Here is a 25499-nt window from a genome sequence, read left to right on the forward strand (position 1 = left end):
CCAAGTTGATCGCAGCAGGATGTTTTTTTTAGCAGTTGGGCAAAACCATGTGCACTGCAGGGGAGGCAGATATAACATTTGCAGAGAGAGTTAGATTTGGGTGGGTTATTTTGTTTCTGTGCAGGGTAAATACTGGCTGCTTTTTTTTTACACTGCAATTTAGATTGCAGATTGAACTCACCACACCCAAATCTATCTCTCTGTGCACATGTTATATCTGCCTCCCCTGCAGTGCACATGGTTTTGCCCAACTGCAAAAAAATGTCCTGCTGCGATCAACTTGGAATTACCCCGATGGTTTTGCCTAACTGCTAACAAACGTGCTGCTGCGATCAACTCAGAATTACCCCCACTGATAGCAACTTTAATAACATTTTCGTAGAAAGGAAAGGAACACATCCCTGATTAAAGGTACACATCCTTGATTAACTGGAACTGCTCATAAATGTGTGAAAATGCTTTGCATTTGCTTGTAAAATCTGCTTTATTTGGAATGCCTATTGTACTTTGCTACATGATCCATTAAAAGAATCATTGGATCTACTAGGATACTTTATTTCTGTGTTTTTTCCAGCAACCACCATTTATGAATTTATGACTACTATACACATATAAGGCACAGCGTAAAATAATAGGATCAAAATGCCTTTAATAGATACATTCACTTGCTTTAAACTACAGTAACTATTCCCTTTTAATATACAGGTGAAACATATTCTGTTATGACAAATTTTAACAATTGAGCGCCAGTCTGATGGTCGACCAACCATACCATTAATGATCAATAATCAACCCCACCCCAAAACCAGTTACATGCATTGGAGGGGTGTGGTTATTTTGTGTCGGGGTGTGTGATTCAGCAGAGGGGGCGTGGTGAGGATGGCATACAATGTAGAGGGGGCGGGCTTTGGGGGTATGGCCACATGATCGCATGCAATGCGGATATTACCTGCTTTGCTAGGCAGTGGACAGGGCCAGGATGACGCAGCGTGGGGAGGTTGCTAGGGGATCCGGGCAGGTGGCGCTAGGCCGGGAGACTTGTCCACTCTTCCAAGGGGCCGGGAGCGCCACCCGAATTTTGGGAGCCTCCCGGCCATTCCGGGAGAGTAGGCAAGTATGTTTCAATACCACAACAAAAATATGGGCAAATTGTAATGTTCCAGTGTTCCCATTTGTCTCAACCACTTCTCACTTTTCTTTGAGCTTTTCAGTTACAGTATATCAGCTGATATAAAAATGTACCTTGTCAGTACTTTTAAAACTTGATACTGTACATACCCCTTATTGACATGGGCCATTTTGCTATGAGGTGTTTCAATTGGTAACATCTTGTTTACTATTGTATGCACAGTGGTTAAAAGGATATTAAATAAAAAATGTATTCTAACATTGCCAAATGTATTTTAACATACAGTATATGACATTGTATTCTAACATTGCCTTTTCTCTCTTTACTATTCACACCCCTGAGCTTTTATGGAGATGTTTTAGGGGTGCTTACGTTACAACATCTACCGATGTGTCTAGTCTTGGACTAATGCATGAAGGGTCCACCTTACACACACACAGTTCATCCCCCTTTCACACATACAGTATATCCCAGGAAATACTGGGGTCTATCAACCAAACAAATTCCCAGGTCTAAGACTGACCCTGGTAGAGAGCAGTGTTGGGGACCTGGGGCACATTTCTTTTCACACATACCAAAAACCCAGGTTGATGTGTGTTTACGTGCAAAAACCCAGGTTTTAGATGTATGCGAGAAAGGGGTATCACACACACAGCAAAACCCTGGGTTTTATCCATGAATTGACCCAGGTTTTTGCTATGTGTGAATAGAAATAACCCAGGTCGAAGTCCCGGCTCTGCACAGGGTTTATCCCGGGAGCGACCCAAGTTGCATCCAGTCTGAACGCATCCAACCTAAGTTTTTACACCCGGGTTGGAAGAAAAGTGTCTGATTGGCTGTTCAGCTAATGGCTATAACATCACCAGGGGTGTATTAACAAAGGAGGAGGCTTGTGTGCAACTTCCTCCATCCGGGCCCCCTTCCTCTGAAGCCAGCGCCCGGCAGCGCAATAAAGTCTGAGCACTAGACGGGTGTGCTTAGACTCTATTGTGCATGTGCAAATTTCAGTGTAAATGGAGTTGTGCCCATTTTTCCAGAGATTTCCTTACTGCACATGCGCAAAATTCTGAGGAAATGGCCGCTGCTGCCACTGGTGGGGGACTGGGTTCAAGGTGTGTGGTATGGGCCCCCTTAGACATGGGGCCCAAGTGCACTGCACACATTATAGATATGCTACCAGCTATTTTTATGCATTATTATTAACAAAGGACTATTACACAGCAGACTGTGCAAATGCTGTATACTTACATGAAGTTCACACACGAGAAGGGCAGATTTGAAACAAAATGGTAATACTGGCTGATAGCTAGGTGTGGGAGGGGGAATGTGAGTGAGAGCACCTCAGTGAGAGAAAAAAAGAAAATAATGACCTGTAGTAGTGCTGTAAGTAACTGTAAAACAATATGTATTTAAATAGACAATAAAACTACAAATTTGCCATTAACAGGTATGAAAGGCTGGATCGTATACATTAAAGTATCCCCTTTAAATACACAACAAATTCCAGGCTAGATCCGAGTTCAGTGTGAACACATCTGAATTTCCCATTTTTTTTTAGGTGTAGTGTGAATGGGGGTCTCAGATGCAGACTCATTAAATTCCCAGGTGATAGACCGAAGTCGTACCCCTGTATTTCCTGGGTCTTATGTCTGAAAGGGGCATAAGTGGCAGGTTTGGCTTGTCAGCAGTTTTTTTTATAGTTTTCTGGCTGTTTTGCAACCAGCTTATGTACTAAAGCCCAAACAGTCATTAAACCGCACAGAAGACAGGCTTATAATTAGAATATGATAGAACATTGGCTCACCACAGATATTTGAAACATTACAAGTATGCAGATGTGTCTTCATACACCTAACCTCAGTGGTAGACACCTGTGATGAGTGAACTGACAGGTTCCATGCAACTCCACTGAGTCATCTTTGACGCACCGGAAGAATGTGCTAAATAATTTGATATGCAACACTTGTGCGACTGAGTCTGTATACAGTATGAATCACAACAGAATTTTTTATGGAAAAAACCCTCAGCCACTCCATCGGAGAAGTTCATATACAGATTCAGAGACGCAGTTGCACAAGTGTTGCATCTCCTGGTGCATCCTAGCTGCATCACATTGTGTCTAAGATGCATTTTTTGGCAAAAAGATGCAAAAACAGATGCCCGATGCTAGCAGAGTCTCACGGGACCCGGCGTGCCAACAGGTGCTGTTTGGTCTTACTGAAGCAAAGATGTTTGAGGACACATCTGTAGAAACCCAGGGTTTTAAAAACCATAACCAAACCCACCCAAATAAATGGCCTGCCTCAGATAGGCATGTTTTTAGAAAGAAATTGCAAAAACATTTTTTAAAGAAAATTATAACCAGCCCTAGTTCTTAAAGTTTAGGCTTGTAGTAAAATAAATGGTGTGGATCTCCTATTCACTATCCATCACTAGTCTGAACCAGCCAAGGCTTTTGACACTATGGGCTGATTCTGAGTTGGATTCAAAGTGGCTGTATTTGCAGGGAGTTGGGGAACCCTGACTTCCTACCTTATGATTATGCAAGATTCTGTACAGCAAATGCGAGTTTCAGTCCTGCTGCAAGTAGAAAGCTTGGCTGCCCACTGTTTTTTACCCCAACCAATATTAATATCGGAACTTGCACCAACCCCATGCTATTGTAGATGCAAAAGATCCATCAGAATCAGGCTTCCATTTTCTGTACGCATGATTCACAATAACACGGAACTCAAGCTACATGCTCATGGCACTCCCACAAGATAGAACAATTCTGTGCAATTGCATTGTCGCCACCCAGTTTCCATCTCTATTTCATATAATGACAGATCTGGCCAAATTCCATCTAACTAGTAATACAACAGAGATATTTGAAGATGCGTTAATTTGCTCCTTTGCAGTGCTCTATATGCTAAAACATACAATTTGTGTCCATACATTGACATCCGTCCAACACAGGATCATCCCCTATAGCAGGAAGACACACAGCTTGGGGTCCCACTACCATAATGTCAACCAAATCTAGGGGTTTATTTACTAAAGTTTTGATTTTGTCCGAATTTTTATTTATTTTTTCTAAGTGGCAACACGGGAATTTACTAAGCACAAATCTCGGCAGTGTTGGGGCTATTCGTAATGGTTTTCATGGCAGAGATCAGAAATACGAATGAATAGACCATCGGTCAAACATGGCTGTTTGTTCATACAATACGGGTATTTACTGTTCATTCGTATTTGGGTGTTTGTCTCTGAATGGTCAATTGCGGGTGTATTTTTTTGCGATTCGTTAAAAAAAGCAGCAAAAAAATAGACCTGCTTTTTCCTGGCGTGTTTGGATAATCATGCATGGATCAGTGAGACCTGTGCATGGTTATCTGTGGGAATGGGTCTGTTTAGGTTAAAAATGTTACAAAAAAATTGCACCGGGTCCCCCCTTCTATGCATAACCAGCCTCGGGCTCTTTGAGCTGGTCCTTGTTGTAAAAATACAGGGAAAAAATTGTGTAAGGTTCCCCCATATTTAAACAACCAGCACCAGGCTCTGCGTCCGGTCCTGCTTAAAAAAATACGGGGGACAAAACACATAGGGGTCCCCCATATTTTTTAAACCAGCACCGGGCTCCACTAGCCAGAGAGATAATGCCACAGCCGGGGGACACTTTTATACTGGTCCCTGCGGCTGTGGCATTACCCACCCAACTAGTCACCCCTGGCCGAGGTACCCTGGAGGAGTGGGGACCCCTTAAATAAAGGAATCACCCCCCTCCAGCCACCCAGGGGTGAAACCCGAGGCTGTCCCCCCATCTGTGGGCGGTGGATGGGGGGCTGATAGCCATAGTGTAAAAATAAAGAATATTGTTTTTTGTAGAAGAACTACAAGTCCCAGCAAGCCTCCCCCGCAAGCTGGTACTTGAAGAGCCACAAGTACCAGCATGCGGGAAAATAACAGGCCCGCTGGTACCTGTAGTTCTAGTACAAAAAAAATACCCCCAAAAAAACACAAGACACACACCATGACAGTACAACTTTAATTTACATACATGCACACTTATACACACACACATACTTACCTATGTTGACATGGAGCCCCTCGGTCCTCTTCTCCAGTAGAATCCACAGGGTACCTATAAAAAAAATATACTTACAAACAATCCTGTGTAGATCTGTCCTCTTCTTTAAGTTTGTAATCTACGTACTTGTTGAAAAAAACCCAGAAGAACCCGGTCCACGCACTGAAAGGGGTCCCATGTTTGCACATGGAACCCCTTTCCCCGACTGGGGGGACCCCCCGTGTCTACTGTCAATGAAGGTCCCACCAGCGAATCAGGGAGCACCACGTCATGGCACTCTCCTGATTGGCTGTGCGCGCCTGCACTGTCAATCAGAGGAGCACACTGGTTACAATGTAGCTTAGCGCGGCTCCATTGTAACCAATGATGGGAACTTTGAGGTCTGCGGTTAACCGCAAAGTTAATTGAGCTCACTCTTGTGGGTAGCCTTTCCTTGCCACTTTGTGTGGTGAATGGCATATTGCCAATTTTATGTTTCTTTGCAGCTAACTTTCCTTTTGATTTTTTTTCTTTACCAGTGTAAAATTATATTGCTTCTATGGTTTTACATGCCCTAACTTAAGCCAACTATGCCCTTCGGCATTGACAGACTTGTACCGTCTTGAAAGGTGGCAGCAGCTGCAACACTAGTATCTGGTCCCTGCACTTCTCTCAATTAATTGTCCTCCATATCAAAAAACATGAATGAAGTGGGTACAGCACACACCAGAGTTTGTAGTAAAAAAATTTTTTTAAACTTTGTTCACTACAGAGCTACAGAGTCACACTGCTTATGTGACTGCACTACAGTATGTCGTACAGTGTCACAATATGTGTATTAATATTACACTGCAGTATGACCTACAGTGTCACAATACCTAGATTAAATTGGGGTACCACCTACAGTGTCACAATACATGTATGAATATTACACTGCAGTACCATGTACAGTGTCACAATACTTGGATGAAATTGGGGCACCACCTACAGTGTCACAATACATGTATGTATATTACACTGCAGTATTACCTACAGTGTCACAATACTTGGATGATATTGCGTATTGGAAATGAAAAAATAATAGTATAGTACACTGGTGTACAGCTGCATCACAATACTTGTATAAATATATTACACTAAGGTACCTCATACAGTGTCAAAATAAGTGTATGGATATTACACTGCAGTACCACGTACAGTGTCACAATGCTTGGATGAAATTGGGGTACCACCTACAGTGTCACAATACATGTATGAATATTACACTGTGGTATCACCTAGTGTCACAATACTTGGATGAAATTGGGGTACCACCTACAGTGTCACAATACATGTTTTAATATTACACTGTTGTACCACCTACAGTGTCACAATACTTGGGTGAAATTGGGTTACCAACTACAGCATCAAAATAAGTGTATGAATATTACACTGCGGTACCACCTACAGTGTCACAATACATGTTCAAATATTACACTGCTGTACCACCTACAGTGTCACAATACTTGGATGAAATTGGGGTACCACCTACAGTGTCACAATACATGTATGAATATTACACTGCAGTACCACGTACAGTGTCGCAATACTTGGATGAAATTGGGGTACCACCTACAGTGTCACAATACATGTATAAATATCACACTGTGGTATCACCTATATTGTCACAATACTTGGATGAAATTGGTACAGTGTCACAATACATGTTTTAATATTACACTGTTGTACCACCTACAGTGTCTCAATACTTGGATGAAATTGGGGTACCACCTACAGTATCAAAATAAGTGCATGAATATTACACTGCGGTACCACCTACAGTGTCACAATACATCTACGAATATTACACTGCTGTACTACCTACAGTGTCACAATACTTGGATGAAAATGGGGTACCACCTACAGTGTCACAATACATGTTTTAATATTACACTGTTGTACCACCTACAGTGTCACAATACTTGGGTGAAATTGGGTTACCAACTACAGTATCAAAATAAGTGTATGAATATTACACTGCGGTACCACCTACAGTGTCACAATACATGTACAAATATTACACTGCTGTACCACCTACAGTGTCACAATACTTGGATGACAGTAGGGTGTGACTTGCAGTGTCATAATACTTGTATAAATATAATTACACTGTGGTCTGACCTGCAGCATCACAATACTTTTGTGAATATTACACTGCGGTTTGACCGGCAGTGTCACAGTACTTGTATATGAAAAATAATAGTATGGTACACCGGTGTACAGCACAAAAAAAGTATATGTTTTTTTAAATTATATTTGTAGCTTTTATTTTTTTATACTTGGGCAGAGCCCTTAAATGGACGGACAGAGCACCCTAATGTGGTTATATTTAATCCATTTCCCTCCACATTTACGCACACACAGCCTCCCACCAACATCCCTGTACTATTTGTTACTTTATCCCTAATCACCTCTTTCCACTCTTGCCATTAAGGTTCCTCCCTTGCTGCTTCCAACCTCTGGAATATCTCACATTGAATTACGGTAGACTGTCAGCTTGCCAGGCTTAAAATGTGCCCTTAAAACTAGAGATGAGCGGATTCGGTTTTACTCGGTTTTACTCGGTTCTCAAAACCGAATCTTATTGGCTATCCAAAACACGTGACATCCGTGAGCCAATAAGATTCGATTTTGAGAACCGAGTAAAACCGAGTAAAACCGAATCCGCTCATCTCTACTTAAAACTGAAGCCTAACACTTCCCATCCCCTCATAAGTCTCCTGGCTCTGCTGTGTTCTCCCTCTTATGTGTATATGTTGTAATCTTGTCTGTATCAGTTTTTTTACATGTGCAATTTGTCCTATAGCCTATCTGCAATAGGCAAAAAGCGTGATTTATCCTTTTCATTATCATAATTTACTTTAACTATCTATATGGGAGTCTATATGAACATTCCAACCAAGTCATTTTGTTTTGAAGGTGCCTTTGATTCCTGGTTTTTCTTGGATAAAACCATGTATTTCTACATCTGATATTGTATACATTGGGTTGCGAGACCTTGATCCAGCTGAACAGTGAGTTTAAAAATAATTTTCTAGTTATACTGTATACACAATTTGTATGTTTTCTGGTTTCTTTATTACCTTATACAGTATGTACATAAATTAATAAATGCATATGTCATTAGAAGAAAGAGCAATTGGATGTGTACAGTATGTCTCCACCAAATTTATATGGTAGGAATTTTACACATTGAAAAATGTTTAAAGAAGTTCACCTTTAGGCTAAAATATCACATATGTAGCATACATCTGAGATGGTGGGTCTGCCTTCCCACAAATAATAGAGGAAAGTTTTTGAACTATTGTATGATTCTGGTGTATCATGCAACTATTCGAGCATATACTGTAGATATATATATATATATACAGGGGCGTATCTACGCTTTGGCCAGGATGGCACTCGCGTGGGGTGCTGGCAGAGGAGGGGCGCCACCCAGCGGTGCCATCCGTGGTGGCACTAAGTGAAGAAACTAAACCAACTGCAACTCCCACAAACCACCTTGCCTGGCACAGCTGCATCCCTATTGGTTGTAACTCAGAGTAGGCGTGTCCTGTATTCGTCAGCAGCCGCGGGATGTTCAAGGCAGCTGTGCTGCGGACAGTGAGTGAGTGACCCGCTGTGAGCCTGTTACTTGTGAGTACAGCGGTGGTGGTAAAAATATAATAGGATAGTGGCAGGGTTAATCGTCTGGCAGCTGTTACCCCTCCTTCCCTCCTCTCACAGCCAGCATGTCAGCACAGGCACGAGTGATGGATGGTGAGAGCAGCAGGGGGTGTGTAGTGAATGCTGTGCTGCTTTATTACTAGTCTGGAGGCGAGCACACAGTCTGTGCTGCCTTGCAGGGAAGGGGTTACAGAAAAACTGTTCTCGTTCTGGCCGGGGCATGATCTGGTCACGGGTGGCGGGTGCAGTGTGCTCTGTCAGGACAGAATCAGGAGGTTGTTGCTGGTGATGGTAAATGCATCAAGTGGAGGTTGGAGAGAATTGGAGAGGGGGGATAATAATGATGGGTGGAGTGGGAGTTCCAAGCCTGTGACACCTGGTTTACACAGTTTATACACTGACCATTGCACAGCCCAGGCAAGTCCCTTTCTGTATTACCTGCTCCTATGCAATTACATATTCTTATTCTTTATTAGCCATGTCTATGTCCCTGCTTTCACAGAGCAATACAGTATCAAAGGCTGGTTCTACCATTAGCCATAGAACCCTGCTGCATAGAGCGCCAGGTCTGATGAGGTGAAGGGGAGTGCAGGCGCAGTGGAGAGAGTGTAGGTGCAGGGGAGAGAGTGCAGGGGAGAGAGTGTAGGTGCAGGGGAGAGAGTGTAGGTGCAGGGAAGAGAGTGCAGGGGAGAGAGTGTAGGTGCAGGGGAGAGAGTGCAGGGGAGAGAGTGTAGGTGCAGGGGAGAGAGTGTAGGCGCAGGGGAGAGGAGAGAGTGTAGGCGCAGGGGAGGGAGTGTACGTGCAGGGAAGGGAGTGTAGACGCAGGGGAGATACTAGGTGCAGGGGAGAGAATGCAGGCGCAGGGGAGAGACTATAGGTGCAGGGCAGACAGTGTAGGTACAAGGGAGAGAGGGGTTGGTTATGGGTGACCACCGGCTGGGATCCCGCCGGTCACCATACCGACGTCAGGATCCCGGCAGCATAATATGAGCGCAACAAAGCCCCTTGTGAGCTCGCTGCACTCACCACACAGTGGGCCCAGTGGCTCACTGCGCTTGCCGCAGGGTTCCACTATATGGGTATCGTAGACACCCATGAGTGAGAATAGTCCCTATTAGTCAGCATGCCAACTGTTGGCCCGGAGATAGTGCAAGGGAGAGAGTGTAGGCGCAAGAAAAAGACTGTAGGTGCAAGGGAGAGAGTGCAGGGGAGAAAGTGTAGGTGCAAGGTTAGAGTGCAGGGGCATGGGAGAGAGTGTAGGTACAGGGAAGAGAGTGCAGGGGAGAGAGTGTAGGTGCAGGATGAGAGTACAGGTGTTGGGGAGAGCATGTAGGTGCAGGGGGAGAATGAGTGCAGATGCAGGGAAGAGAGTGAGTCGTGCTGGGCGGGTTCTGTGGGGAGAGGCGGCAGGATACCCCTGCAGGCAGAGTCCATGAGGATCGGTGACCTACTGGCCAGAACAGTCCCTGCCCAACATCCATGTTCGCAATAAGCACCGCAGTCAGCACTGTAATGCGCGGATGACCGCACACTTCTATCACCTAGCCTGCAAGTATGTACCTGTGACAAAGAGAGCTGGAGTGGACAGAGCTAGGGAGGAGGGTCACACAGCTGGAAAGAACATAGGAGCTCTGCGGGGCACTTTGCTTCTGCTCCCAGTCTGAGGTGAGTGCCTGCTGTGTATTTTCTGTGCCATGTGCCTGCTGATGGTGATTAGGCAGCTGCTGGCTGAGAGGAGGGGGTTGCCTGCTGCACAGTGCCATAAAAAGTAAATTATATACAAGTCCCATCTCACTGCCCGCCGTTGCCGCCTCCCTCCGTGTGCATTAACATAGAAACATAGAATTTGATGGCAGATAAGAACCACATGGCCCATCTAGTCTGCCCCTTTTTTTTATCCTTTAGGCAATCTCAACCCTTTTTGAACCTTAATTCTTTGTAAGGATATTCGTATGCCTATCCCAAGCATGTTTAAATTGCTCTACAGTCTTAGCCTCTACCACCTCTGATGGGAGGCTATTCCACTTATCCACTTCCCTTTCTGTGAAGTAATTTTTCCTTAAATTTCCTCTGAACCTCTGCCCCTCCAGTCTCAGTGTATGTCCTCGAGTTCTAATACTTCTTTTCCTTTGAAGAATGTTTCCCTCCTGAACTTTAAGACCCTTGATATATTTGAAAGTTTCTATCATGTCCCCCCTTTCCCTTCTCTCCTCCAAACTATACATGTTAAGATCTTTTAGCCTTTCCAGGTAAGTTTTGTGATGTAGGCCATGCACCATTTTAGTTACCCTTCTTTGTACACTCTCTAATGTATTTATATTCTTCTGGAGATATGGTCTCCAGAACTGGACACAGTATTCCAGATGAGGCCGCACCAATGACCTATACAGTGGCATTATTACTTTTCTTTTCCTGCTACTGAGTCCTCTCCATATGCAACCAAGCATCTGACTTGCCTTTCTCATTGCTTTGTTGCATTGCTTTCCTGCCTTCAAGTCACTTGAAATAGTGACTGCTAAATCCCTTTCCTCCTCTGTAGTTTCCATTATAGTACCCTTGATACTATATTTAGCCTTTGGGTTTTTAATACCCAAGTGCATGATTTTGCATTTTTTAGCATTAAACTGTAGTTGCCACATTCTTGACCATTTCTCAAGCCTACCTAGGTCATCAATCATTTGTTTTACCCCTCCCGGTGTGTCTACCCTGTTGCATATCTTTGTATCATCTGCAAAAAGGCATATCTTCCCTTCAATACCATGTGCAATGTCACCAACAAAGATATTAAAGAGAACTGGACCAAGTACAGATCCCTGGGGTACTCCACTGGTAACATTTCCCTCCATAGATTGCACTCCATTAACTACAACTGTCTGTTTCCTATCCTGCAACCAGGTTCTTATCCATTTAACTGTTTTATAATCCACCCCCACGCTTTCAAGTTTATTTAGCAGTCTGCAAAGTGGGACAGTGTCAAATGCCTTACTAAAGTCTAGATATGCTACATCTACAGCTCCCCCTTGATCTATTGATTTCATCACAGAGTCAAAAAAGTCAATGAGATTTGTTTGGCATGATCTCCCACCAGTAAATCCATGTTGTTTTGGATCCTGTAAATTGTTTGATTTAAGATATTCCACAACTCTTTCTTTTAATAGTTTTTCCATTACTTTCCCTACTACTGATGTAAGGCGTACTGGTCTGTAGTTACTTGCTTCTTCCTTGCTTCTACTTTTGTGCAGTAGAACTACATTTGCTCTTTTCCAGTCCTCCTGAATAGCACCTGTATTTAGTGACTGGTTAAATAATTCTGTTAAAGGTGTAACCAGCACATCTTTTAGCTCTTTGAGTATCCTTGGGTGTATCCAGTGCCAGATTAAGGTCCACATGGGCCTGGAGCTGAAATCTATGAAGGGCCTATTGTGCGTCGCGCAATAGGTGTGATTAGCACCACAGAAATTCTCCCTGTAAAGGCAGGGGTGTGTGGTGGCATACTACATCATTGCACTTCCTCCTCACACTACATCTCTTCACTATATCACAATATAGAAAAACGTAATGTTATGCACTTTGGGACTCAGGGGGACATTTACTAAGCAGTGATAAGAGCGGAGAAGTGAGCCAGTGGAGAAGTTGCCCGTGGCAACCAATCAGCACTGAAGTAACATCTATAATTTGCATACTATAAAATGATACAGAGCTGCTGATTGGTTGATGGGGCAACTTCTCAGCTGGCCCACTTCTCTGCTCTTATCACTGCTTAGTAAATGTCCCCTTAAGAACAATAGGCCAGCCTATAAATTATATTAGGAAAATGTAGGAATAACAGTAGTTGAAAAAGATTTGGGGGTGCTCATCGATAATAGACTTTGGGGTAAATTTACTAAAATGGGAGTTCTATTTAAGATGGGATGTTGCCCATAGCAACCAATCATATTCTTATTTATCGAGCCCCTTCTAGAATATAATACCTGGAATCTGATTGGTTGCTATGGGCAACATCCCATCTTAAATAGAACTCCCATCTAAGTAAATTTACCTCTTAGTAGCAGTACGCAATGTCAATGCAGCAACAAAAGCAAATAAGGTGTTAGCATGCAAAAACCAGGGAATCGAGACAAGGGATGAGAGTGTAATCCTGCCACTGTATAAATTATTGGTGCGGCCACACCTGGAATATTGTGTACAGTTCTGGGCACCTTACTATAAAAAGGATATCTTGGAACTGGAAAGAGCTCAGAGGCGAGCCACCAAGCTGGTTAAGGGGTTAGAGGCACTGGATTATGAGGAAAGACTAACAAGGTTAGATACGTTTACACTGGAAAAGATGCAATTCAGAGGGGACATTATTAATATTTATAAATACATTAAGGGACAATACAAGGATTTAACAAACGATTTGTTTATCAAAAAAACATTACATAGGACACAAGGACATCCCCTGAGGTTAGAAGAAAAAAAATTCCATACTCAACAGAGAAAAGGGTTCTTCACAGTAACCGCAGTAATAATTTGGAATTCTCTGCCAGAGGAGGTAGTAATGGTGGACTCAATTAATAAGTTTAAAAATTGATTAGATAAATTCCTAGCAGAAAAATTTTAGAATACAGGTTGAACTCAATGGACTTTTTGTCTTTTTTCAACCTCATCAAAAAATGTTACTACATCTCTGCACGGGTTGTAGTTATGTGACCAGCGGTCAGGAGACCGCCGTTCACAATACCTGCTCCTACATCCCGTCCCCTCACTATCCCGACGGTTGGCATGTCCCACTCATGGGTGTCAACGACACGCATAGATTGGGAATAGAACCTGTGGCGAGCACAGCTCACCACTGATCCCGCAAGGGGCTTGATGTACTCGCCCACCACGACCCGGCATCCCGGCCACTGGACATGTGTTACACACCCCATTGCACTATGGGGCAAATGTATCACAATCCACAACTGAGATGTGATTGGAATGTGATAAATTCGACCAAAATCGCACTGAGATGACTGAATACATCGCAAGTGAGACGGGCGGATGTACAGGTGGTGAAGGGAGTAGTACCACTGGTGTGGAGGGAGGTAGAGTAGATGGGCCGAAGACAGGCACACAGGTGGAGAGGAAGATTGAGATACAGGCGGGGAGGGGGCAGAGACGCAGGTGGAGAGGAAGGCAGTGATGCAGGTGGAGAGGATGGCAGAGAAGCAGATGTGGAGGAAGGCAGAGACGCAGGTGGAGAGGAAGGCAGAGACGCAGGTGGAGAGGGAGCAGAGAGACGCAGGTGGAAAGGGAGTAGAGATGCAGGTGGAGAGGGGGCAGAGACGCAGGTGGAGAGGAAGGCAGAGACGTAGGTGGAGAGGATGGCAGAGACGCAGATGTGGAGGAAGGCAGAGACGCAAGTGGAGAGGGGGGTAGAGATACAGGTGGAGAGGAGGCAGAGACGCAGGTGGAGAGGAGGAAGAGACGCAGGTGGAGAGAGGGTAGATATACAGGTGGATAGGAAGGCAGATACGCAGGTGGAGAGTGAGCAGAGACGCAGGTGGAGAGGAAGGCAGAGACGCAGGTGGAGAGGAAGGCAGAGACGCAGGTGGAGAGTGAGCAGAGAGACGCAGGTGGAAAAGGGGTAGAGATGCAGGTGGAGAGGGGGCAGAGACGCAGGTGAAGAGGGGATAGACATACAGGTGGAGAGGAAGGCAGAGACGCAGGTAGAGAGGAAGGCAGAGATGCAGGTGGAGAGTGAGCAGAGACGCAATGGAGAGAAAGAAATGTATACCAGCGCTGGCTGAACAAAATAATAATATATTAAAATAAAGTAATAAGGATGGTTTGCTCTATGTAAAAAGGTAACAATTTATTAACATATCACATGTAGTGATGAGCACCGGAAATTTTTCGGGTTTTGTGTTTTGGTTTTGGGTTCGGTTCCGCGGCCGTGTTTTGGGTTCGAACGCGTTTTGGCAAAACCTCACCGAATTTTTTTTGTCGGATTCGGGTGTGTTTTGGATTCGGGTGTTTTTTTCAAAAAACCCTAAAAAACAGCTTAAATCATAGAATTTGGGGGTCATTTTGATCCCAAAGTATTATTAACCTCAATAACCATAATTTCCACTCATTTTCAGTCTATTCTGAACACCTCATACCTCACAATATTATTTTTAGTCCTAAAATTTGCACCGAGGTCGCTGTATGGCTAAGCTAAGCGACCCAAGTGGCCGACACAAACACCTGGCCCATCTAGGAGTGGCACTGCAGTGTCACGCAGGATGGCCCTTCCAAAAAACACTCCCCAAACAGCACATGACGCAAAGAAAAAAAGAGGCGCAATGAGGTAGCTGTGTGAGTAAGCTAAGCGACCCTAGTGGCCGACACAAACACCTGGCCCATCTAGGAGTGGCACTGCAGTGTCACGCAGGATGGCCCTTCCAAAAAACACTCCCCAAACAGCAGCACATGACGCAAAGAAGAAAAAAAAGAGGCGCAATGAGGTAGCTGTGTGACTAAGATAAGCGACCCTAGTGGCCGACACAAACACCTGGCCCATCTAGGAGTGGCACTGCAGTGTCACGCAGGATGGCCCTTTCAAAAAACACCCCCCAAACAGCACATGACGCAAAGAAAAAAAGAGGCGCAATGAGGTAGCTGTGTGAGTAAGCTAAGCGACCCTAGTGGCCGACACAAACACCTGGCCCATCTAGGAGTGGCACTGCAGTGTCACGCAGGATGGCCCTTCCAAAAAACACTCCCCAAACAGCACATGACGCAAAGAAAAAAAGAGGCGCAATGAGGTAGCTGTGTGAGTAAGCTAAGCGACCCTAGTGGCCGACACAAACACCTGGCCCATCTAGGAGTGGCACTGCAGTGTCACGCAGGATGGCCTTTCCAAAAAACACTCCCCAAACAGCACATGACGCAAAGAAGAAAAAAAAAGAGGCGCAATGAGGTAGCTGTGTGACTAAGATAAGCGACCCTAGTGGCCGACACAAACACCTGGCCCATCTAGGAGTGGCACTGCAGTGTCACGCAGGATGGCCCTTCCAAAAAACACCCCCCAAACAGCACATGATGCAAAGAAAAAAAGAGGCGCAATGAGGTAGCTGTGTGAGTAAGCTAAGCGACCCTAGTGGCCGACACAAACACCTGGCCCATCTAGGAGTGGCACTGCAGTGTCACGCAGGATGACCCTTCCAAAAAACACTCCCCAAACAGCACATGACGCAAAGAAAAAAAGAGGCGCAATGAGGTAGCTGTGTGAGTAAGCTAAGCGACCCTAGTGGCCGACACAAACACCTGGCCCATCTAGGAGTGGCACTGCAGTGTCACGCAGGATGGCCCTTCCAAAAAACACCCCCCAAACAGCACATGACGCAAAGAAAAATGAAAGAAAAAAGAGGTGCAAGATGGAATTGTCCTTGGGCCCTCCCACCCACCCTTATGTTGTATAAACAGGACATGCACACTTTAACCAACCCATCATTTCAGTGACAGGGTCTGCCACACGACTGTGACTGAAATGACGGGTTGGTTTGGACCCCCACCAAAAAGAAGCAATTAATCTCTCCTTGCACAAACTGGCTCTACAGAGGCAAGATGTCCACCTCATCATCATCCTCCGATATATCACCGTGTACATCCCCCTCCTCACAGATTATCAATTCGTCCCCACTGGAATCCACCATCTCAGCTCCCTGTGTACTTTGTGGAGGCAATTGCTGCTGGTCAATGTCTCCACGGAGGAATTGATTATAATTCATTTTAATGAACATCATCTTCTCCACATTTTCTGGATGTAACCTCGCACGCCGATTGCTGACAAGGTGAGCGGCGGCACTAAACACTCTTTCGGAGTACACACTTGTGGGAGGGCAACTTAGGTAGAATAAAGCCAGTTTGTGCAAGGGCCTCCAAATTGCCTCTTTTTCCTGCCAGTATAAGTACGGACTGTCTGACGTGCCTACTTGGATGCGGTCACTCATATAATCCTCCACCATTCTTTCAATGGGGAGAGAATCATATGCAGTGACAGTAGACGACATGTCCGTAATCGTTGTCAGGTCCTTCAGTCCGGACCAGATGTCAGCATCAGCAGTCACTCCAGACTGCCCTGCATCACCGCCAGCGGGTGGGCTCGGAATTCTGAGCCTTTTCCTCGCACCCCCAGTTGCGGGAGAATGTGAAGGAGGAGATGTTGACAGGTCGCGTTCCGCTTGACTTGACAATTTTGTCACCAGCAGTTCTTTGAACCCCAGCAGACTTGTGTCTGCCGGAAAGAGAGATCCAAGGTAGGTTTTAAATCTAGGATCGAGCACGGTGGCCAAAATGTAGTGCTCTGATTTCAACAGCTTGACCACCCGTGAATCCTTGTTAAGCGAATTAAGGGCTCCATCCACAAGTCCCACATTCCTAGCGGAATCGCTCTGTGTTAGCTCCTCCTTCAATGTCTCCAGCTTCTTCTGCAAAAGCCTGATGAGGGGAATGACCTGACTCAGGCTGGCAGTGTCTGAACTGACTTCACGTGTGGCAAGTTCAAAAGGTTGCAGAACCTTGCACAACGTTGAAATCATTCTCCACTGCGCTTGAGACAGGTGCATTCCACCTCCTATATCGTGCTCAGTTGTATAGGCTTGAATGGCCTTTTGCTGCTCCTCCAACCTCTGAAGCATGTAGAGGGTTGAATTCTACCTCGTTACCACTTCTTGCTTCAGATGATGGCAGGGCAGGTTCAGGCGTTTTTGGTGGTGCTCCAGTCTTCTGTACGTGGTGCCTGTACGCCGAAAGTGTCCTGCAATTCTTCTGGCCACCGACAGCATCTCTTGCACGCCCCTCTCGTTTTTTAAATAATTCTGCACCACCAAATTCAAGGTATGTGCAAAACATGGGACGTGCTGGAATTTGCCCAGATTTAATGCACACACAATATTGCTGGCGTTGTCCGATGCCACAAATTCACAGGAGAGTCCAATTGGGGTAAGCCATTCTGCGATGATCTTCCTCAGTTGCCGTAAGAGGTTTTTAGCTGTGTGCGTATTCTGGAAAGCGGTGATACAAAGCGTAGCCTGCCTAGGAAAGAGTTGGCGTTTGCGAGATGCTGCTACTGGTGCCGCCGCTGCTGTTCTTGCGGCGGGAGTCCATACATCTACCCAGTGGGCTGTCACAGTCATATAGTCCTGAGCCTGCCCTGCTCCACTTGTCCACATGTCCGTGGTTAAGTGGACATTGGGTACAACTGCATTTTTTAGGACACTGGTGGGTCTTTTTCTGAGGTCTGTATACATTTTCGGTATCGCCTGCCTAGAGAAATGGAACCTAGATGGTATTTGGTACCGGGGACACAGTACCTCCAACAAGTCTCTAGTTGCCTCTGCAGTAATGATGGATACCGGAACCACGTTTCTCACTGCCCAGGATGCCAAGGCCTCAGTTATCCGCTTTGCAGCAGGATGACTGCTGTGATATTTCATCTTCCTCGCAAAGGACTGTTGGACAGTCAATTGCTTGTTGGAAGTAGTAAAAGTGGTCTTACGAGTACGACTTCCCCTCTGGGATGACCATCGACTCCCAGCAGCAACAACAGCAGCGCCAGCAGCAGTAGGCGTTACACGCAAGGATGCATCGGAGGAATCCCAGGCAGGAGAGGACTCCTCAGAATTGCCAGTGACATGGCCTGCAGGACTATTGGCATTCCTGGGGAAGGAGGAAATTGACACTGAGGGAGTTGGTGGGGTGGTTTGCGTGAGCTTGGTTACAAGAGGAAGGGATTTACTGGTCAGTGGACTGCTTCCGCTGTCGCCCAAAGTTTTTGAACTTGTCACTGACTTATGATGAATGCGCTGCAGGTGATGTATAAGGGAGGATGTTCCGAGGTGGTTAACGTCCTTACCCCTACTTATTACAGCTTGACAAAGGCAACACACGGCTTGACAAATGTTGTCCGCATTTCTGTTGAAATACTTCCACACCGAAGAGCTGATTTTTTTGGTATTTTCACCAGGCATGTCAATGGCCATATTCCTCCCACGGACAACAGGTGTCTCCCCGGGTGCCTGACTTAAACAAACCACCTCACCATCAGAATCCTCCTTGTCAATTTCCTCCCCAGCGCCAGCAACACCCATATCCTCCTCATCCTGGTGTACTTCAACACTGACATCTTCAATCTGACTATCAGGAACTGGACTGCGGGTGCTCCTTCCAGCACTTGCAGGGGGCGTGCAAATGGTGGAAGGCGCATGCTCTTCACGTCCAGTGTTGGGAAGGTCAGGCATCGCAACCGACACAATTGGACTCTCCTTGTGGATTTGTGATTTCGAAGAACGCACAGTTCTTTGCTGTGCTTTTGCCAGCTTAAGTCTTTTCATTTTTCTAGCGAGAGGCTGAGTGCTTCCATCCTCATGTGAAGCTGAACCACTAGCCATGAACATAGGCCAGGGCCTCAGCCATTCCTTGCCACTCCGTGTGGTAAATGGCATATTGGCAAGTTTACGCTTCTCCTCCGACGATTTTATTTTAGATTTTTGAGTCCTTTTTTTACTGATATTTTGTGTTTTGGATTTTACATGCTCTGTACTATGACATTGGGCATCGGCCTTGGTAGACGACGTTGATGGAATTTCATCGTCTCGGCCATGACTAGTGGCAGCAGCTTCAGCACGAGGTGGAAGTCGATCTTGATCTTTCCCTATTTTTGGAACCTCAACATTTTTGTTCTCCATATTTTAATAGGCACAACTAAAAGGCACCTCAGGTAAACAATGGAGATGGATGGATACTAGTATACTTATGGATGGACGAGCGACTGCCGACACAGAGGTAGCTACAGCCGTGGACTACCTTACTGCGTCTGCTGCTAATATAGACTGGATGATAATGATATAAAAAATATATATATATATATCACTACTGCAGCCGGACAGGTATATATTATATAATGACGGACCTGCTGGACACTGTCAGCAGCACTGCAGACTCCTAAAGTAAGCTACTAGTAGTATCAAGAAGATAGAAAGAAAAAAAAACACCACAGGTAGGTGGTATACAATTATGGATGGACGAGCGACTGCCGACACAGAGGTAGCTACAGCCGTGGACTACCGTACTGCGTCTGCTGCTAATATAGACTGGATGATAATGATATAAAAAATATATATATATCACTACTGCAGCCGGACAGGTATATATTATATAATGACGGACCTGCTGGACACTGTCAGCAGCACTGCAGACTCCTAAAGTAAGCTACTAGTAGTATCAAGAAGATAGAAAAAAAAAAAAACACCACAGGTAGGTGGTATACAATTATGGATGGACGAGCGACTGCCGACACAGAGGTAGCTACAGCCGTGGACTACCGTACTGCGTCTGCTGCTAATATAGACTGGATGATAATGATATAAAATATATATATATATCACTACTGCAGCCGGACAGGTATATATTATATAATGACGGACCTGCTGGACACTGTCAGCAGCACTGCAGACTCCTAAAGTAAGCTACTAGTAGTATCAAGAAGATAGAAAAAAAAAAACACACCACAGGTAGGTGGTATACAATTATGGATGGACGAGCGACTGCCGACACAGAGGTAGCTACAGCCGTGGACTACCGTACTGCGTCTGCTGCTAATATAGACTGGATGATAATGATATAAAAAATATATATATATCACTACTGCAGCCGGACAGGTATATATTATTTAATGACGGACCTGCTGGACACTGTCAGCAGCACTGCAGACTCCTAAAGTAAGCTACTAGTAGTATCAAGAAGATAGAAAAAAAAAAACACCACAGGTAGGTGGTATACAATTATGGATGGACGAGCGACTGCCGACACAGAGGTAGCTACAGCCGTGGACTACCGTACTGCGTCTGCTGCTAATATAGACTGGATGATAATGATATAAAAAATATATATATATCACTACTGCAGCCGGACAGGTATATATTATATAATGACGGACCTGCTGGACACTGTCAGCAGCACTGCAGACTCCTAAAGTAAGCTACTAGTAGTATCAAGAAGATAGAAAAAAAAAAACCCACCACAGGTAGGTGGTATACAATTATGGATGGACGAGCGACTGCCGACACAGAGGTAGCTACAGCCGTGGACTACCGTACTGCGTCTGCTGCTAATATAGACTGGATGATAATGATATAAAAAATATATATATATCACTACTGCAGCCGGACAGGTATATATTATATAATGACGGACCTGCTGGACACTGTCAGCAGCACTGCAGACTCCTAAAGTAAGCTACTAGTAGTATCAAGAAGATAGAAGAAAAAAAAAACACCACAGGTAGGTGGTATACAATTATGGATGGACGAGCGACTGCCGACACAGAGGTAGCTACAGCCGTGGACTACCGTACTGCGTCTGCTGCTAATATAGACTGGATGATAATGATATAAAAAATATATATATATCACTACTGCAGCCGGACAGGTATATATTATAATGACGGACCTGCTGGACACTGTCAGCACTGCAGACTCCTAAAGTAAGCTACTAGTATCAAGAAGATAGAAAAAAAAAAAACACCACAGGTAGGTGGTATGCAATTATGGATGGACGAGCGACTGCCGACACAGAGGTAGCTACAGCCGTGGACTACCGTACTGCGTCTGCTGCTAATATAGACTGGATGATAATGATATAAAAAAAAATATATATATATATATCACTACTGCAGCCGGACAGGTATATATTATATAATTAATGACGGACCTGCTGGACACTGTCAGCAGAATGCGTTTATAGAATAAAAACACCACACGACGAGTGTTTAACTTTTTCAGGCAGACAATCACAATATACTGGTGGTCACTGGTCAGTCACACTGGCAGTGGCACTCTGGCAGCAAAAGTGTGCACTGTTAAATATATGTACTCCTGCTACTGCTCCCCAGTCTCCCCCACAATTAAGCTGTGTGAGCACTGAGCACTCAGCACAGTCAGATATACATAGATGATGCAGCACACTGAGGCTGAGCACAGATATGGTATACTGTTACTGTGTCACTGTGTATCGTTTTTTTTCAGGCAGAGAACGGATTATATTAAATAATAATATAATAAAACTGCACTGGTGGTCACTGGTCAGTCACTAGTAAACTCTGCACTCTCTGAGTACTCCTAAGCTCTAGTAAATCAAGTGTCTCACTCTCTCTCTTCTAATCTAAATGGAGAGGACGCCAGCCACGTCCTCTCCCTATGAATCTCAATGCACGTGTGAAAATGGCGGCGACGCGCGGCTCCTTATGTAGAATCCGAGTCTCGCGATAGAATCCGAGCCTCGCGAGAATCCGACAGCGGGATGATGACGTTCGGGCGCGCTCGGGTTAGCCGAGCAAGGCGGGAAGATCCGAGTCTGCCTCGGACCCGTGTAAAAAGGCTGAAGTTCTGGGGGGTTCGGATTCCGAGGAACCGAACCCGCTCATCACTAATCACATGTAAACAAATCTAAAAGGAAGGAATTCCTGTTGCCACAAGGTGGCGATAAAACTTAATAATGTCTTATCTGGATAAAGTTTCATGGATTTCACATTCTCCTGTATTGAAATTGTCCATTCATAAAGGCTAGGATAAGCTTACTCCACTTATGTGGACTTCACTCTCCAAACCGGCCCGCAAAGCCTTTGTCATCCTTCGGCACATTTTGGACTTCTCTCCCATCACTGGACTTATTCATCAAACCGGTCTAATCTACCCCTACAGCTACAAATGGACTTGTTCCAACGCTGATGCTTACCAACGTGGGGATCTGGTAATTATTTACCTATTACAGTGAATGCACAAGGGGAGGGTGTCCTAGCCTTTAGGAATGGACAATTTCAATACAGGACAATTTCAATACAGGAGAATGTGAAATCCATGAAACTTTATCCAGATAAGACATTATTAAGTTTTATCGCCACCTTGTGGCAACAGGAATTCCTTCCTTTTAGATTTGTTTACATGTGATATGTTAATAAATTGTTACCTTTTTACATAGAGCAAACCATCCTTATTACTTTATTTTAATATATTATTATTTTGTTCAGCCAGCGCTGGTATACATTTTTTTCTACTGTTTAGTTTTTGAGGAATTGACCTTCCTCTTACCTGCTGCTGTTGGTCGCGCACCTGCTTATTTATTATTTGTACGCAGGTGGAGAGGAAGGCAGAGACGCAGGTGGAGAGGGAGGCAGAGACACAGACGTGGAGGAAGGCAGAGACGCAGGTGGAGAGGGGGGTAGAGATACAGGTGGAGAGGGGGCAGAGACACAGGTAGAGAGAAGGCAGAGACGCAGGTGGAGAGGAGGAAGAGACGCAGGTGGAGAGGGGGTAGACATACAGGTGGAGAGGAGGTAGACATACAGGTGGAGAGGGGGCAGAGATGCAGGTGGAGAGGGGGTAGACATACAGGTGGAGAGGAAGGCAGAGACGCAGGTAGAGAGGAAGGCAGAGATGCAGGTGGAGAGTGAGCAGAGACGCAGGTGGAGAGGAAGGCAGAGACGCAGATGGAGAGGGAGCAGAATGACGCAGGTGGAGAGGAAGGCAGTGACGCAGGTGGAGAGGGGGTAGACATACAGGTGGAGTGGGGGTAGACATACAGGTGGAGAGGGGGTAGACATACAGGTGGAGAGTGAGCAGAGACGCAGGTGGAGAGGAAGGCAGAGACGCAGGTGGAGAGGAAGGCAGAGACGCAGGTGGAGAGGATGGCAGAGATGCAGATGTGGAGGAAGGCAGAGACACAGGTGAAGAGGGGGGTAGAGATACAGGTGGAGATGCGGGTAGAGATACAGGTGGAGAGGGGGCAGAGAAGTAGGTGGAGAGGGGGCAGAGACGCAGGTGGAGAGGAGGCAGAGACGCAGGTGGAGAAGAGGCAGAGACGCAGGTGGAGAGGGGGCAGAGATGCAGGTGGAGAGGGAGCAGACATACAGGTGGAGAGGAAGGCAGAGACGCAGGTGGAGAGAATGGCAGAGACGCAGGTGGAGAGGGGGGTAGACATACAGGTGGAGAGGGGGCAGAGACGCAGGTGGAGAGGGGGCAGACATACAGGTGGAGAGGGGGCAGAGACGCAGGTGGAGGGGGGGCAGACATACAGGTGGAGAGAGGGCAGAGACGCAGGTGGAGAGGAGGCAGAGACACAGGTGGAGAGGGGGCAGAGATGCAGGTGGAGAGAGGGTAGACATACAGGGGGAGAGGCGGCAGAGACGCAGGTGGAGAGGGGGTAGACATACAGGTGGAGAGGGGGATGCGACGCAGGTGGAGAGGGGGTAGACATACAGGTGGAGAGGGGGCAGAGACGCAGTTGGAGGGGGGGTAGACATACAGGTGGAGAGAGGGCAGAGACGCAGATGGAGAGGGAGTAGACATACAGGTGGAGAGGGGGCAGAGACGCAGGTGGATAGGGGGTAGAGATACAGGTGGAGAGGGAGGCATAGATAATGGTGGAAAGGGGGCAGATGACAGGGTAGGAGCAAAAATTGTGTCAGGGGGTGGAGCATGTTTACAGGAAGAGCTGTGACCCCTGTTATAACTGCCGTATTGTGAAATTCCTGTAAACCAAGTAGTAGACCTCTGTCCTAAACAGTCAATTACTCACCCCCCCCAGACATCCCCACTGGACTCTACTCACCTACTGCTGATCTAGCTTCAAAAGTTCTGAACTTCTGACACTGACATTGTGCCTGCGGAGCTGCAAAACTTCTAACGGGTGCGGGAGGCGGGGCTTTGTTTAGAAGGGTCCGGGAGGCAGGGCTTTCTGACGGGTGCTGGAGACTGACTGTCTGACGGGTGCGGGAGGCGGAGCTTCTGATGGGTGCGGGAGGCGGGGCTTTGTTTGGAAGGGTCCGGGAGGCAGGACTTAGTTCTGACGGGTGCTGGAAACTGACTGTCTGACGGGTGCGGGAGGCGGAGCTTCTGACGGGAGCGGGATGCAGAGCTTCCGACGGGTGCGGGAGGTGGGGCTTTGTTTGGAAGGGTCCGGGAGGCAGGGCTTCTGACGGGTGCTGGTCGGAGACTGACTGACGGGTGCGGGAGGCGAAGCATCTGACAGGTGCGGAAGGCGGAGCTTCTGACGGGTGCGGGAGGTGGAACATCCGATGGGTGCGGGAGGCGGAGCTTCACACAGGTCCAGGAGATGGTGCGGCTGGCCCATCTCCTGGACATAGGAGGAGGGACTTTTGTTGGCTGGCTGGGGTCAGGAAGGGGAGTGAGCTGGGCTAGTGGTGGCAGGAAAAACTTTTCCTGTCAGCACTAGTAGGTAGCACTGCAGGGGATACTGTGGGCCTATTTTCAATGGGGGGCCTAGAGCTGCAGCTCCATCCGCCCCATTGTTAATCCGTCCCTGGGTGTATCCCATCTGGTCCCACTGATTTATCCACTTTTAATTTTGAAAGTTCTGTTAGGACCTTCTCCTCTGTTAATGTACTTTCATCTTCCTTTTTTTTATGAATGTCCTTGCAACTTAACTGTGGCCCCATCCCTTCTTCTGTAGTAAATACTGAGCAAAAATAATTATTTAGGTGATCTGCTATTGCCTTGTCTCCCTCCACCAAATGCTCACTCTCTGTCTGAAGTCTTATTATTCCTCCATTTGATTTTCTACTTTCACTTATATACTTAAAAAAAGTTTTGC

At 46.0% G+C, this 25499-nt stretch overlaps 1 protein-coding gene across 5 annotated transcripts in view; it reads left to right on the plus strand.

Moving 5' to 3' along the window:
- Nucleotides 1–25499, plus strand: part of ARG2 (arginase 2) — a 926201-nt gene that overhangs the window by 401911 nt on the left and 498791 nt on the right. For all 5 annotated transcript variants that reach the window (XR_010190474.1, XM_063947808.1, XM_063947807.1 and 2 more), the window contains one exon: nucleotides 8136–8230. Coding sequence is in view for 4 of the 5 variants with exons in the window: in XM_063947808.1 (XP_063803878.1) it covers nucleotides 8136–8230 (95 nt within the window). In the remaining variant the exon portion in view is untranslated. The remainder of the gene's footprint in view (nucleotides 1–8135; nucleotides 8231–25499) is intronic.

The sequence above is a fragment of the Pseudophryne corroboree genome, chromosome 12, assembly GCF_028390025.1.
Source record: "Pseudophryne corroboree isolate aPseCor3 chromosome 12, aPseCor3.hap2, whole genome shotgun sequence".
Classification (NCBI taxonomy): Eukaryota; Metazoa; Chordata; class Amphibia; order Anura; family Myobatrachidae; genus Pseudophryne; species Pseudophryne corroboree.